A 16,092-nucleotide genomic window follows, 5' to 3' on the forward strand; every position below is an offset into this window, starting at 1 on the left:
TCTGTGGCTTTCCCCCATGAGACTCTGGCTTCTTTCTTTCCTGCCCCACGCCCATACCCTCCTCCCAAGGAAATCCGCTTCTTCCAGTGGATGTTTCTGAAACAAATGTCTTCACCTCCCTGTTTCCCTTCCTACAGCAGCAGCTGACACGAGAAGAACAGGCAACACTGTGCCTATTTAGAAAGTAATGGTTAAAGAAAGAGACAGGAAAGTATATCTGTTTTAAGCTTTTTCTTTTTCTTTTTTAGAATTGAAGCTCATGACTTTATCTACGCCCACTATATTCATAATTACAGTTTAATGTCTGCATACAAAAGCTATGTAAAAATCCGTTTTCCCCAAATATACAAATTTTCTTTTTGGACAGTTTAAAACATTTTGATCACAGATTTCAACAGTTTTAGGCTGAAAAAAATATCCCTAATCTAGCAATATCACTTAACACTGTTTGCAAAACACAAGTCTTCTGATGACTGTGAGTCTTTTCCTATTCTTTAGTGATTTTATAATTCTTAGGGCATGAAAACATTAAGGGGGGGGGAAGATGTGCTTTCTCTGAAGAAAGCATAGATATCTAATTTGGCTCTATAATTGAAGGAAAATGTGAAGTTAATTAAGAAAACCAGAAGAAAAATGGGGCAGCATCAGCTCATTCATGCCCTGGTATCTTTCATGTCAACAGAACATGTGTAATGACATAAAGTGTCTTCTTTTCTCTTGACATTGTGCTCCATAATTTGCTTGAGTATTATCTGAGTCCTGAGAAGGACACGTTTGTGTTTGATTGTCTTGTGCATAAGGTGGGTCAGCTTTAACTGTGCAACAGAAAGCCACAAACAGCGTTTTACCTGCATGATATTGCTCTTGAAGGCGGCGTTCATGAATGTGGAGACACACTGGAAATGCATTCTTTTTGCATTTGCAAACATTTGTACAACACAGTAAAAATTCTGTGATAAGGCCAAACCTTTTTTCCCCCCTAGTCTGTTTTGTTTTTTTGCATGTGTTTTTAATGTCTTTTTTTTTTAAAGATTAAAGTAAAACATTTCAATTGTAAAAAATACACACCGGGCAAATCCTTACCTGGATAATAAATATCTACATCACAGTACAATAAAATTTCTTCTCTAAAAAATTTAAATATGGATTATAGTCTATCACTATCAAAAGAAACACTATGCTACTATTTCCATATTATTAAAATAACAGGAAAAATTACGAGCTTATTTTAGAACCTGAAGCCATAGCCTTTGGAAAGGGCAAAGAGATTCAAACGTCTGTAAGCACTCTCTTTTTGAAGAGGAAATGTGGCTTGGTTAGTCACTTAAATTCAGTTCATGAAAAAGGTTTAGCCTTACAAATGCTGGCTACATTTCAAAAACCATAAGACTGATTTCATAATTTATGACTCATGCAGCAAAAGGTCAATATGACACGAATAGGTTAGAGTCTCACAGAAGAAAAATGTATCACTGACAATGACATGCCTTGAGGGCACTCAGCAGTTCCACGGAGGCTGAGTTTTGGGGGGCTTAGTGTTGAGGAGGGGCTGAGGCTTGCACACCTGTTCACAGAAGAGCCGCAAGAAGGGTGTCGCTGGAGCCCAGCCCGGGGATCCGCCCTGATGACGATGATGGTGCTGCAGACCGAAGAGGTGTCCCTCGGACGCAGGTGAGGGGGACATCACTGGGCTGAGGCAGCAACACGGCAAAGTGCGTCACTGAGGACAGAAGCTTGCTGGGCTACAGAAAGCTCTAAGGTGGCACATGGTGTATTGAGCAGAATCATAAAGAAGAAAAGATCTTACTTTTCTCACTATTTCTGAAAATACTGCACGTCTAAGTTGAAGAGCAAAGTACACTTGAGGGTAACGAACACACACGCACACAAAACACACACACACACACACACGTCATTCATCCCCAAAAGTTAAGTAATTTATAAATAAGGATCCCAGTTGTACAGGTGTGTTCTCCTCCACTGGGATGCCTCCCCACTGAGAGGGGTTTCAGTCAAGTCCACACTTGATCTGACAGTCCTGACAGTATTTTAAAAAATGTTAAAAAAAAATCCAGAGCAAATCCCTCCTAATTGAGTTTTATGAGATGGTGTCTTGAGATGTACCAGGTTCCTCAATTGGTTCCAGAAGAAATGAGTCACTTGGACCACTGGTGTCATGATCCTTTGCCTTCCCATAACCTTTCCGTTCACCCTGAAGGACGTTAAGGCTTGTCCTCCTCGGCCTCAACAACATTTTTATATTAGTGGTTTGCCTGTTGAAGGCAATCATTTCAGAAGCTGAGGATCAAACATAAATTTACTGGATTACTGTAGATACACTGTACCATTTGGCCAGTGCCCAGTCATGGTTAATCCACAAAGAAGTCCAATTTTGCTTCAGATCAGGGTTCGTTCTTATATTTATTTGAATCTGGCTGTGTCTAACATAATGGGGAATCTGAAACAAATCGAGGAGGCTTTCTTGGGAAGGCTCAATGCCCAGGAGTCCGTGGACCTCCCAGTACCCCGCCTGCTTGCCTCCGCTCATTCCCTTCCGAGGGAAAACTTGGCCCACAGTGCAAAGCTTCTCAGAGTTACGCAGGAGCTAGGAGGTGACTGACGGGTTATGTTTCGAAGGGAGTCAACAGAGGGAGCTGAGATGTCAACACAGCAAAGACTTACTCTAGAGGCTGCCTAGAGAGCAAAACCCCCCAAAACTCTCTGTAGATAAAGTTAAAGCAGGTAGTCTGCCCCTTGACTTCATGTTTACACTTGTAATCGCTTCATCTACTTTTTTTCTGTGATTATCGAGTTCCACAGCGAAGTTCTTGGTTCCTTTCCCCAGTAGCTAATATAATTGCTTTAGTTCGTTAAACATATACTTTTCCTCTCAGATTGTTTCTGGTCGTACTTGGGATTTTCGATGCTGTGCTGTTCCTCTTCTGTTTCCAAGGCTCTTCTGCCTTTCCTGACAGAGCTGATGAGTAGTGCATCAAATTCTTGTTTTGAATCAATACCCAATATACTTTCCATATCTGTTAAGAGGGCTATCATTTTTGTCTAATAAAGGTAGAAATTTGAATATGAAAGAAGCCATCAAATGAACCAGAATTTTCTCCCCTGAAATTTGTAGACTGTTAAGGATAGGAAGGAGTTCAGAGTTTATGACTCATTCACCGTGACCCAGGGTGAGAAACCAAGACCAAATCTACCCAGGTCACAAATCTACCAGTTGTTCTATCAGTACAAACTGGAACTCAGGGACCCTGACTTCTGGACCAGTTAAAAAAAAATTAGCCTGCTTGGTTTTCACAGTGACTTCATTCCTCTGTTTTTAGGTAAATCTTGCTGATATGGCTTATTTTCCCCAGTATTTCCAGGATAAGGCAGTACAAGGCAGGCTAAGGAATTATGTATATCTACTATGCCTGTGAAGAAGGAGATACATTCAGTTGCATGGATACATTCTTTGCCCATTTTCTGAAGCTGTAGTGATGAGGCATCACCATTTGTTTTCTGGGTACAAGATGCTCCAACTTTTGTCCTCAGGGAGGTGAGCTGGGTCAGGAAGATGAGTGAGGGGCCATGGTCATGGTCCGTGGGCATTTTCCGTTGAATATCTCTCAGGGCAATGCTACAGGAGGGACAGAGAGGGTCAGCGTCTGGACCAGTCTTTGTTTAGTGATAGTCAAGCCACAGAGTCAGAGGGAAAAGGAGATGAGGAAACATTGGTGAATAGAGAGAAGAGCTTGAGGGTCCAGGGCCAGAAGGAAGCATCCTCCAGCCATAGGTAGTGCATGAAGGGGGTTCTCAGACCACTGCATTTCCTTCCGCCTAGAATCTAACCGCACTTATCTCGGCTCAGAATTCCTCCCCAAGGCTCAAATTTCAGCTCATTTTCTCTCCTTGATTAGGAGATTTAACCCATAGGGAAATCTGTTGTCAGCTCAGCAAAAATGCAATCAGGATAAATACCTTCAGGAGTTTGGGAGATGATAGATCAGATGTCATCGAAAAATGACAACACTCTGTAAATAGGCTTCATTTCTATGGCAATTTTCTCTGAGCCCTAACTGTAAAGAAGCCTTTCCACTGTGAGGTAATGCTATGTGAATTTTTGGAAACTGTTGAATCACTGACATTGATCAAGATTTCTCAATGCTTTGGGCTCACAGAAGAAAACATCTCTCCTGGTTGGTCTCAGTCAGTCAAGTACCTGCACATCTTTGAGTCACACCTTGTATCACTTGAATTAAACCAGAGGATTATAAGAATTCCAGTGAAAGAACAAGTGATTTGGGGGAATGAATGTTTCTGTACATTCCAAGTTATGTAGCTAGGAGAGAATGAAGAGTGCCGAAGACAGCATGCTCTAGAATAAACAAAAATCGGTTCAGACCTCGTCTTGGAAATTTGAGAGCCACATCTAACCGAGGATGGTTTGCGTCCTGCTAACTTGAGCCCTGCAAAAATCAGGATTGGATCAAGATGACCACATTGTCTTAGTTTTAAGGCTTCTTTAGTCTTCTGCTGTGCCATTTTGCTTGCTTGAGTCTCTGACCAGAGACAGATGGAAGCTGGTGATGGCTTGGTGCTGGTGAATTAATGATGGTCCCCACCCCACCTCCGTAGCTGTAAAACCTTCAAAGCATTCACATCAAAGGACTGGAGAACAAAACATGAGAGTTACAAGTACCCATATTCAAGGGGCAGTTTCATCCATGTCTATGCCAAGGACTATCTCCCTTTCCCCCTAAGCGATCCCTCCCAACACAAAGAAACAGAAGAACGGACGAAAAAGATGGAGGCAATGGAATGAAATGACACCCAGTAGTGCTGTAGGAATTACGAGAACGAAGTCAGCCAGTCTAATCCTCAAACACTTCCAGGAACAGCGGGGGGAAGAGTTCCGTGGGGCATTCCACCTTCATGTGCAGGAAGCGGCTGGCATGGCAGGCTCCGATCATCCGCAGGTCTGTCACCTTCATCAGGAGTTTTGGCCAAAAGTGTGTCACGTGGTGTTTTCGGTAATTGATGTAGTGTTCAAAGGCCAGCAGGAAACTGTCTTGGTATTTTTCTATTCTCTCAACACAGGCGAGCCCTGGCCGATCTGAGGGGACAAAAGAAGATGGGTGTTACTTCAGAGGGTGGAAGGAGAGGGCCTGCCTTGTGGTTCATGCCCTTTAACATGAAAGTGGGCAGATCTGGGAACTTTCCAGCTCCTAGGAGGGAGCATGGGAGCCCCATGAACTTGGGGGCCTGGGGCCCCAAGCTACCAGGGCGTGGCATCCTTTCTATGAAGGGCCCAGTGCTTCATTCGGAATTATATCTCTGGTTTAGACAATCACCTCTGTGGTGTGAAGGGTAGTAGCTCCCTCGGACGGTCCAGAAGGAGAAAGCTCACCTGGAGAGCTGACATACTCAGCATAATGAGGGCATGACTTTGAGTTTGCACCGGCTCCCTGGCTGAAAGAGGAGAACCAGCATGGACTTGCACAGACAGAGGACATGTGAAAAGACACTGCGGGCATCGCGGGAGCACTGGGTGCCCAAGGAGGAATGTTGGACATTGAGAAAATCCCGCAAAGACAAAGAAGCACAATGTCCAATTTTAGTGGTTTGCCAGGCTTGTAATGAACTGCTCCTTCCCTTCGCTTAAACTTGGGAAAATTTTTACCTGTAGCAGCTTGTGTTGGTGGTGCTGTGGGGAGTTAAAATGGGAAAAAAGAGGGGTGTGTGGGCTGTGAGCTATACTAGAGTCACCTGTGCAGAGAAGACACAGAGGGAAGATGGAGTGAAAGGAGACTGTGACCACCTGAGGACTGGGGAAGTGTCCCACGTCTTGGGGGCATCACTGGTCTTCCCACTGCTGTGGGAGGGGATGCACAGCAGTTTCCAGAAAATGACAGGTGTCACAACAAGGCTGGATGACTTCCTGTGAAGTCACAGTCCATCTTCTTGTGGAGTATCCAGGCTGTAAGCACTTGAATTATATGAATTCCTCATCTAGCTCTGGGAAGCCAACCACTTCCTGCCCAGGTCTCCTCAGTTTGCTCTTTGTCACTCTGAACGTATAAATTCATGCTCTAAGCATCCAGGGATTGACGTATATAGGTGTTAGTAAAAATTTATATAAGGCTCTGCTTAATCTGAAAGGAAAGATCAGGGCTAATGGCTCCATCCTCTCTTCGGAGTCTAAAAACACTAATATATGGGCTTTGGGATCCTCTATTCAGCTCAGATCGCAATTTGTGCATTTCACTTGTCTATTTATTTGCTTTTCCTTCATATTCGATGTCGCTGGTCTGTGGGTCTACTCACTCCCTCTCCCTCCCACTCCCCTGCCTTCTCTCTTTCTTCAAATGTGCCAGAAAAATTTCCCACAGGATCCTTTAATTTTGGATTCAAACAGAAAATCAACCCTATACCACTCTGATGTACTCCTTTAAAGGGGTTTCGTGGCACTGGACTCTGTCCTTGATGAGTGATAGAGATCAGGTGGTCCTATACATGATGTAGGAAAAGGAAAGGACATTCTGATGATGCCCCGGTTGTGCGGAAAATGTTTATGAAAAGAGAAACATTTTTAAAGGTCAAAGACTTTTTAACAGCCTAAGACAACATTTCTCAAAGATACGTGAGATCATTTCCGTTTTAGCTCTCTGCTTATCATTGCAGGGACAAGGAACCTAGCAGTGACAGCTCTTAACAAAGTCTTCAAAGGAAAGGCTGGTGGTTTTGTGTAGCCGAAATGCCAAACAAAACAACGGGGCTCAGGAGACGGTTCTGGAGCGAGGGGCTGGAGCTTCAGGGCACTGATATGTAGCTGTCATTTGCCAGACGTAAAGTGTTTTGTAATCCTTTTCTGGTCCTGGCAGCATTCATGAAAAGTGCCCAGATCATTCCAGGTGGGAAGATTGTAAAGTTATTAAGTTATTGTTATTTTACAGATTTTAAGGGCACATGGTTGTCAGGCAGGCAGAATTTGGAAAGAGTCACTCTGTTCGGTGTTTGGCAGAGTCTGGAGTCACCTTCACAGCTCCTGCGATTTCCACGCACTCCCCCTGTCTACCCCACTCATCTCCTTAGGCTGTTAGATTGACTCATGAGAGAGGCAGCTTCATAGTATTCAGTAAATAAACACTCACCTGCCATAACTAGAAGATAACCACAAAAGTGGATGAATGGCACGGACCTTTATTCCATTTGAGCTAAAAGTTCTTGTGGAAAACTCTCCCTGAGGTCTGCTCTCTCTTAAAGGGGGGGTGGGTGGGTTAGCAAGTGTCAGGTGTTAAGACCAAGTAGCATCAAACTCAGTCTCTCTTTGTGTCTTACAGATACAACCAGAAAGAAAATTGTAAAATAAACAGCTTTCTCACTATGATTCTGTGTTATTTAAAACCGTCTTTGTACCATTAAAGTCTCAGCTAAAAAATTACCTAAACTGCCTGCCCCCCAACCCCCCTGCCCCAGGAATGTAATTCCACTCATTTGGTTCAATTTCTTTAATTTAAAGGATCCTGAAGCCCAGAGAAGCTGGAGGTTCACTCAAGGCCACACAGGGAGGTCTTGGAAAAGCTGTGAGTCTTATTTCCGCTGAAGCACTCAGGGCCCCAGCTTCTTCTCCGGCTGCTGACGGGAGACTGCCCTCTGCTCTGAGAGGCCACCGGCAGCTCCCTGCCATGTGAGCTTTCCCGACATGGCCAAGAACTTCATCACGCCAGCAAGGAGAGTCCCCAGAGCATGTCTGCCACCAAGGAAGAATCTTATATAACCCAATGTAATGTGACCACTTGGGAATGGCACCGAAGTTCCATATCCTACTGGCTAGAAGCAGGTCTCGGGTTCTGCAGGCACTCAACAGGAAGCGATCGAACGAGGGTGTGAACATCAGAAGGTGGGGACCATAGGGGCTAACCTAGAGCCTGCTCACCACAGTGTACAAGAGGATTGAGTATGCTATTCTATCTACTTAATGTTTATTTTAGAAAATTTCCATGATAAAAACAATTATTTCTTTTTTTAAAAAAGTCTACCATACCTACATTTTTTATAGCAAATAAATGTCTAGATCTGCTTAAATGAAAGGAACTCTACTGAGTTAACCAGGAGCATCAACTCTGTATAGGATTCTCACCGTGCTTGTGACTGATCTTTTACCCATCTATTCAGTGTTTACCCAATAAACACTGGTCTAGGGGCTAGGTGCACAATTAGACACGTCTCTGTCATCCAAAATAGTCCAGAAGGGGAGATGGACAAGTCAAGCAGACAGCTAGAGTGTGGAATGACAGTTGCTGAGGCACAGCTAAACTTGGGGTACTCTGAAAATGCAGATGAGAACTCAGAAAGCACCTTCTATTTAAAGACTAGCTCTCCTTAAAGAATCTGATGTATTTTGCATTTTTTATTTATCATGACATATCCCTGAAGGAAAAGGTATCAGCATTATTATTCACTCTTCACCCATGAGAGTTTGGTAATGAGTGACGGCAGGTTAAAGATGGCTTTGCTATTGCTCCCAGGTGGCTTCTGAATCTGGGCTGGTGCTGGGACTAATTTGGAATAATGTAGATTGAGGCAGAAGTGAAGCTCTATGACTTAAGACTAGGCCCTAATACATCCGCACCATCTGCTTTTACGTTCTTGGAACTCTCCTTGGAGTCCACCAGCCTCTTAAGAAGTCCACTACCTACCAGGGGAGAAGCTGCACACAGAGGCCTGAGGCTGTGTGTGACGTTTCAGCCCCAAGCCATCTTGGATGTTTTAAGCCATTCAGTTTTGGGATGGTTTGCTATATAGCAATAAATAACTGAAACTCAAGTTGTAGCTAAGCCATGGATACATTCTAGACTTCACTGGATGGTTTCCTCATCCAGAACTCAGCGCAGAATGGTGTGGTCACTCATTCCCATCCCGTGTCACAAAACCAGAATGAGGCAGGTTTGACCAGGTACCAGGAGGCAGGCAGGGTGGTGTCTGCTGAAGGTGGACCATTTCATAAAGTCTTTGTGAATGGCTTCTTCGGTTCCCTTGCACTACACTGGGCAGCTTCAAAAAGCATAGACATCTGATACTCTCCTTCAGTTCCCAGTTCATGGGCCAACTCCTAGCTGCTCCCTGGCGAGTGAGATTCTGAGGCTAAAGAGGGATTATAAACTCATCAGGTGGCTGGAATTAGCACCAGACAAGCAAAACCTTTTTTGACACCCAGTAAGGAGCCTGGGCACACTCACCTGAAGACATCAGCAGGACAGCCTGAAGGAGAGCTACTTCAGTGTCATCCAGGTTGAAAGACGACAGCGACATGCCCAGGTCAAAGATGGCGTCCGACACCACCCCAAGACCCCCGTTTTTCAGCTGGCCCCGCGTCACTGCCATCTCCCCATTCAGGGTTAAAGTCTCACTTTCTGGGTCATAGCGCACAGCAGCGCGAAGGGACATGATCTCCATGCAGCAGCCTTTGAGGAGGATGATCTGGTCTTCACATGGCAGCTGAAAAGAACCAGCCCACATCAGCAAAGAACAGTGGACAAGGCCAGTCAAGAAACATTGGGTGGTGTCTTAACGGCTCCCTGGAATGGACGTTAGTCCTGAACCCTTTGGGCCTGCACTCTTGATGGTGGTGGCTTTTCCCTTACTACTTGGCTCCACTCTTTCAATAGCCATTGTTTCTACTCCAAGTTGTAGCTCCCATTTCTTGTGTGATAGATCTCCAACCAGTATGACTGTCAGGTGTAAAACTGCTTGTCACCCCTGACTCTGGAGTTTGCATTACAGCCCAACCAACTGCTGGAGAGCTGGGCTTATGTTAAATTTGTGAACACTTTTGTCATATGTAGCTCCAATTAATCCACAGATGACTTTACTGTTTAGCTCGCAATTGTGCTTCTCTTTGCTTTGTTTTGAAGCAAGTGCACTCCTTGAGTCTCTTAAAAGGCACAGCACTAGAAAGTCCCTTATAGATGCTTATTACCCAGGAGACCCAGAGATGGAAAAGCTTTGCTCAAGGTCATCAAGTGAGTCAGGAGCAAAGGTGAGACCAGCATTCCAACTTCTGGCTCCTTGGGGCTATCATCTCAGTACTTACACACCAGAGTTACTCCACACACTGACTTGTCCTGCCAATGTGGCCATTTCTTTGTAAGCCAATTGGGTTGGTTTTTAATTAGGGTTTGTGATAATGTGATAACATTAATAATGAACTTTTAAAAAGAACTTTGCTAAGAGAAATAACTTAAAATATCAGAGTAGAATTTTCTGAATAGGGAGAACATTTAATTAAATGCCATTTATCAAAACAGTTTGAAAGGCTATTAGTTACTAGGGTTTTTTTTCCTGATGAATTGAGCCTCATGCCAAGATTTATGTTCATCACCTTACTTAATTTTCACAGCACTCAGTGAGGTACCTATTCTACTTCCAATTTTATTTGCAGATGCAGAAATCCGGGCACTGAGAGGTTGAGCCACGTGCTAGGGGGTGGTCATGATGTTTTGTGAGTAAGGCAGGAACTGGAAGCTACATCTGCTGGACTCCAGCCCCAAGAGAAAAAGAGAACATGCTCTTTGAAGCCCTCTGGGTGGGACTAAATCCATAAACAGTGAAAATGTAGATGACACACGATTCCCATCTCTTTATTAAGTACGTACAAATTCTTTCTGGGAAATATTCTTGGCAATGCCCAAAGTTCAATTTAGGTTATATAACACTAAAAGTAATATTACTGAATTGAATTTAAGATATGGGGCATTTCATATTTTTCACTAACCCAACCTAGTCACTTTCCCATTTAGTTTTGAATTGCTTAGCTTTTTCTGCAGAATAAAAGTTATTTCTTTTTTGGCTCTGGGATCTATATATGTAAATTTCTTCCACTCATTAAAAAATGACTGATTTGTTTTAACTTAGGTTCTAATTCATATTGCTCCATTCCATGCTGGGAGTGCTGCCCCAAGAGCATACATAGCAGGAAATAGGAGACCTGAGCTTGGGTAGACCCTTTACCGGTAAGACAGGGAAGTGGCTGCAGTGGGCGGAGGCTGCTCTAGCACCTAGGGCAGCGGTGCTGACTTCAGCCCCACCAGGATCAGCCGAGGGCGTGTTAATCACACACACTGCTGGCCCCACCCTCTGAGGTTTTGCTTTCTCCAGGTTCCCAGGTGATGCTCATGCCGCCCATTTGGGGGCCCCCACTCTCGAAAACCACTTTGGCACAAAATACCATAGAGAAATTACTAACTAAATCAAACCATTTATTATTATTTTTCATAAGTCACAAAGTATGCACGCTTGGGAAGGCCCCATATTTGTAGCCACGTCTGATTAGAGATGAAATAGAAGTATTCTTTCTTAAACTTACTATTGATTAGTTCAAATTTAAATGAAAGTTTAACATGTATTCTTCAGGGATCACCAATGGTTTCAAAACTAGGCTAGGCGTCTTTTATTTGAAGATCCTGGTGAAAAAAGTTTCAACATGCAGGTAAGCAATCTCTTAGTCATTTGCCAAAAAACTCTTTCCCAGGGAAAGAGCAGGGATTCCCCGCAGACTCTGCCTGTGCCCTTGGGAGAGCATCGCTCGGGTTGATCGGCAGAGATGACAGTGCCCTGCTCTCTAGAGGGGGTTCTTATGTGTGTTCTTGACAGCCCTTCCAACAATGCTTTCGGATCATTCAAAGCCCAGGGTGTCCACCAACCTTGCTTGGTGGGATGGTATGGATTATGGCAGAAAATTACCGTGAGCACAATTTCAATGGCAGATGCATCAAATGGCCTCTAGCAAGAAACCTGACTCTTGAGATCCCCTGGGATCTCGAACCCACTCCATATATAGGTGGCTCAGGGAGCCACACAGTTCTTTTCCCAGTCTGGGCACCAAAGATAGTGTGACAGTCAAAGGTGCTCAGGAGGCCACACACACCACAAACATACTCATCTCTGCCGTACCAGTGGCCCATTTATTTACTTATTTTTTGTAAGTTGGAGACTACAAAATACAAGGGTCGAAGAGAGATGGAAGGCTTCATAACTTTGACGCCAGCTTTAATGTCTGAGGGAAGCTTGCGAAGTTCCATGTGGGCCCCGCACCTGCCACGCACATAAGCACACGGTGTGTTTGTTACTGGTGGTGGAGCTGGCTTTTTTTCTTTAACTAAAATAGCTCTTCAGGGATTAGCGTATAGGAGCTTTACATTTTCTAAAAAACATTATTGGTGCCTATCAGAAGAACACACGGCCATCAGGCTAGCTCAGGTTGTAGGGGGAGCCAATTCAACCGTCTCTACGCAGACAAAAGGGACTGGGAGATGAGGGACACAGCCCAGAGAGAGAAGACCGAGAAAGGTCTGGGAAGATTTACTCAACCCAATGAACACAAAGAACGATGCCACCCGAATGAGAGGAAACAGACCCCTTCGGCACGGATGTCAGAATGTGTGCCTTCTTTCTTGGGGGCAATCTGCCACACACGTATGAGAAGCATTAAGGAACTAGTCCTGTGAGCAGCACACAGGCACCAGAATGTTTACTGTAGAATATTTACAGGAGTGAAAAACTGGAAGTGAACTCGAGATCCAGTAAAAGCAGATAACCTAAACATGGTAGAGCTAGCTTTTGGATACTGGGGTCATTAAAAATTATTTTGTGAAAGAATACTTAAATGATATGCTTTTCGGTTGAGTGTAAAAAGGTACAACGGGGCTAGTACCATTTTGTTTCTTTATCTCAGCGCTGATCGTGTGGGTGTGGAAAGTGTGTGAAAATTCATTGAACTGCACACTTATGTGCTCCATATTCTTCAGGAGAAAGTTTAAAAAAGTAGTTTCATGAGTAGAAAGTACATTATGGTATAAATTATATTGATATATTGGGTTGGCTAAAAAGTTTGTAAGGTTTTTTTCTGTAAAATAAAAGACACATTTAAAAATATCTTTTATTGATTATGCTGTTATAGTTGTCCCAACTTTCCTTCCTTTATTCCCCTCCACCCAGCACCCCCTCCCACCTGCATTACCTGCCCCCCATTAGTTCATGTCCATGGGTCATACATATAAGTTCTTTGGCTTCTACATTTCCTATACTATTCTTAACCTCCCCCTGTCTATTTTCTATATACCATTTATACTACTTATTTCCTGTACCTTTCCCCCCATTCACACCATCCACCTCCCCACTGATAACCCTCCATATGATCTCCATTTCTGGGATTCTGTTCTTGTTCTTGTTGTTTGCTTAGTTTGTTTTTGTTTTTGAGGTTTAGTTGTTGACAGTTGTGAGTTTGTTGTCATTTTACTGTTCATATTTTGATCATCTTTTTCTTAAATAAGTTTCTTTAACATTTCATATAATAAGGGCTGGGTAATAATGAACTCCTTGAACTTCACCTTATCTGGGAAGCACTTTATCTGCCCTTCCACTGTAAATGATAGCTTTGCTGGCTAGAGTAATCTTGGATTTATTCCTTATCGTTCATGACTTGGAATACTTCTTTCCAACCCCTTCTTGCCTTAAGGTTTCTCTTGAGGAATCAGCTGATAGTCTTAAGGGCACTCCTTTGTAGGTAACTGTCTCCTTTTCTCTTGCTGCTTTTCAGATTCTCTCCTTATCTTTAATCCTGGGTAATGTAATTATGATGTGCCTTGGTGTGTGCTTCCTTGGGTCCAACTTCTTCCTGGACTTCCTGGAAGTGTATTTCCTTTGCCAGATTAGAGAAGTTCTCCTTCATTATTTTTTCAAATAAGTGTTCAGTTTCTTCCTCTTCCTTTTCTCCATCTGGTACCCCTATGATTTGGATGTTGGAACATTTAAAGTTGTCCCGGAGGTTCCTAACCTTCTCTTCATTTTTTAGAATTCTTGTTTCTTCATTCTGTTCTGGTTGAATGTTTTTTCTTCTTTCTGGTCCAAACCATTGATTTGAGTCTTGTTTCCTTCCCATCACTGTTGGTTCCCTGTACATTTTCCTTTATTTCACTTTTCATAGCCTTCACTGGTTCCTCTATGTTGCAACCATAGTCAACCAATTCTGTGAGCATCCTGATTGCCAGTATTTTGAACTGTGCATCTGATAGTTTGGCTATCTTTTCATTGCTTAGCTGTATTTTTTTTCTGGAGCTTTGATCTGTTCTTTCATTTGGGCCTTTTTGTTGTTGTTGTCTTGGCACACCTGGTAGTAAGGGGCAGAGCCTTAGGTATTCACCAGGGCAGGGCAACCCACATTGCTGGGTTGTGTAACATTAGGGGAGGGGTCTGAGAGGGAACAGTGCTGCTTCCTCTGCTCCTGGTCAGCTTTCAGTCACTTCCACTGCTATTCACAAGCAAATTGGGCCCCTCTGGTGCTGATTCCTGGGCAGGTGGGTTTGTGTACATTCTAGGACGCTGTGGGTTTCTCCAATGAACTCTTCTGTGAGGCTGGGAGTTTCTCCCACTGTCGCCTCAATCCCCACAGTTTTTTTCAGTTAGAGGCTTTGAGGTTTTATTTCCCTGTGCTGGAGCCCTGGGTTGCATGGTCTGACTCACTCCCCAGTTGTTCCTTCCGGTTTATCTGCATGTGAATGTAGGACCACGTGCTCCACCAGCTGCTGCCTCACCCAATCCTCTGGCTGCTACCTTGCTGCGAGTCCTTTCCACCCTGGCTGCCTGTCTCCTCCCCTCCTACCAGTCTGGATGAATGTTTCTTCTTTAACTTCTTGATTGTCAGTCTTCCACACAGTCTGAGTTTCTATCAGTTCTGGTTGTTTTTGTTTTTTAAATTTGTTGTTGTTCTTCTTTTGGTTGTGCTTGGAGGCACAGTGTGTCTACTATGCCTCCATCTTGGCAGGAAGTTGTCCCAATTTATGCTTCTTATTCCCTGAACCTGTTCCCCTATTCTCCCTCTTCTCTCTCCCAGCTGATTACCCTGCAAGTGATCTTCACATTTATGATTCTGTTCCTGTTTTCATTGCTTGCTTGGTTTGTTTTTTCAGATTCTGTTGTTGATAGTTGTGAATTTATTGCCATTTTAATGTTCATAGTTTTGATCTTCTTCTTAAAGAAGTTCCTTTAACATTTCACATAATAATGACTTGGTAATGATTAACTCCTTTAGCTTTACCTTATCTGGGAAGCACTTTATCTGCCCTTCCATTCTAAATGATAGCTTTGCTAGATAGAGTAATCTAGGTTGTAGGTATTGCTTTCCATCATTTTGAATGCTTCTTGCCAGTCCCTTCTAGCCTGCAAATTTTTGTTTGAGAAATCAGCAGATGGTCTTATTGAAACTCCTTTGTAGACAACTAACTGCTTTTCTCTTGCTGCTTTTAAGATTCTTTATCTTTATCCTTTGGCATTTTAATTATATGTCTTGGTGTGTTCTTTGGGTCCAACTTGTTTGGGACTTGGATGTCTTATATATCTATTTTCCTTCACCAAATTAGGGAAGTGTTCTTTCATCATTTTTCCAAATAAGTTTCCAATTTCTTGCTCTTCTTCTTCTTCTGGCATCCCTATGATTTGGATGTTGGCATGTTTGGAGATATCCCAGAGGCTTCTTATTCTATCCTCATTTCTTTGAATTCTTTTTCCTTCTTGCTGTTCTGATTGAATGCTTTTTTCTTTGTTATATTCCAAATTGTTGATTTGATACTCAGTTTCATTCCCATTCCCTGGATATTTTTACTTATTTCATTTTATATAAACTTCATTTCTGCCTGGGTCTTTTTTAAGCTGTTGCTGTACCAATTGAGTTCTTTGAGCATTCTCATAACCAGTGTTTTGAACTTTGCATCTGTTAGTTTGGTTATCTCCATTTCGTCTAATTCTTTTCTTGGAGTTCTGTTCTGTTCTTTCAATTGGGCCATATTTCTTTGTCTCCTCAATTTGGCAGCCTCCCTGTGTTTGTTTCTGTGTATTAGGTAGAGCTTCTTTTCTTCCCTGTCTTAGTAGTGTGGCCTATTGTAGAAGAGCAGACCTGCAAATTCTGTGGGGAGGAGCTGTAGGTGGTCGCCAGGGTGGGGCAACCCATTTCACAGCTTTGTGGCTCTGTGTTGGGAGAGCTCCCAGAGAGGGGACAATGCCACTGCCTGGCTTCTAGAGGTTTGCTGGAGAAGAAGCTGT

The 16,092-nt window shown here is 43.3% G+C and overlaps 1 protein-coding gene across 4 annotated transcripts in view; it reads right to left on the reverse strand.

Annotated features, from left to right (window-relative positions):
* Nucleotides 1-992: 992 nt before the first annotated feature.
* Nucleotides 993-16,092, reverse strand: part of THRB (thyroid hormone receptor beta) — a 332,868-nt gene continuing 317,768 nt past the window's right edge. For all 4 annotated transcript variants that reach the window (XM_037070685.1, XM_037070683.1, XM_037070684.1 and 1 more), the window contains 2 exons: nt 9,237-9,495; nt 993-5,110 (listed from right to left, as the gene is read on the reverse strand). In XM_037070685.1, the coding sequence (XP_036926580.1) occupies nt 4,869-5,110; nt 9,237-9,495 (501 nt within the window). In that variant the 3' untranslated portion in view covers nt 993-4,868. The remainder of the gene's footprint in view (nt 5,111-9,236; nt 9,496-16,092) is intronic.

Source organism: Sturnira hondurensis, unplaced genomic scaffold, assembly GCF_014824575.4.
Source record: "Sturnira hondurensis isolate 20B ecotype Veracruz unplaced genomic scaffold, ASM1482457v3 Scaffold0019006, whole genome shotgun sequence".
NCBI lineage: Eukaryota > Metazoa > Chordata > Mammalia > Chiroptera > Phyllostomidae > Sturnira > Sturnira hondurensis.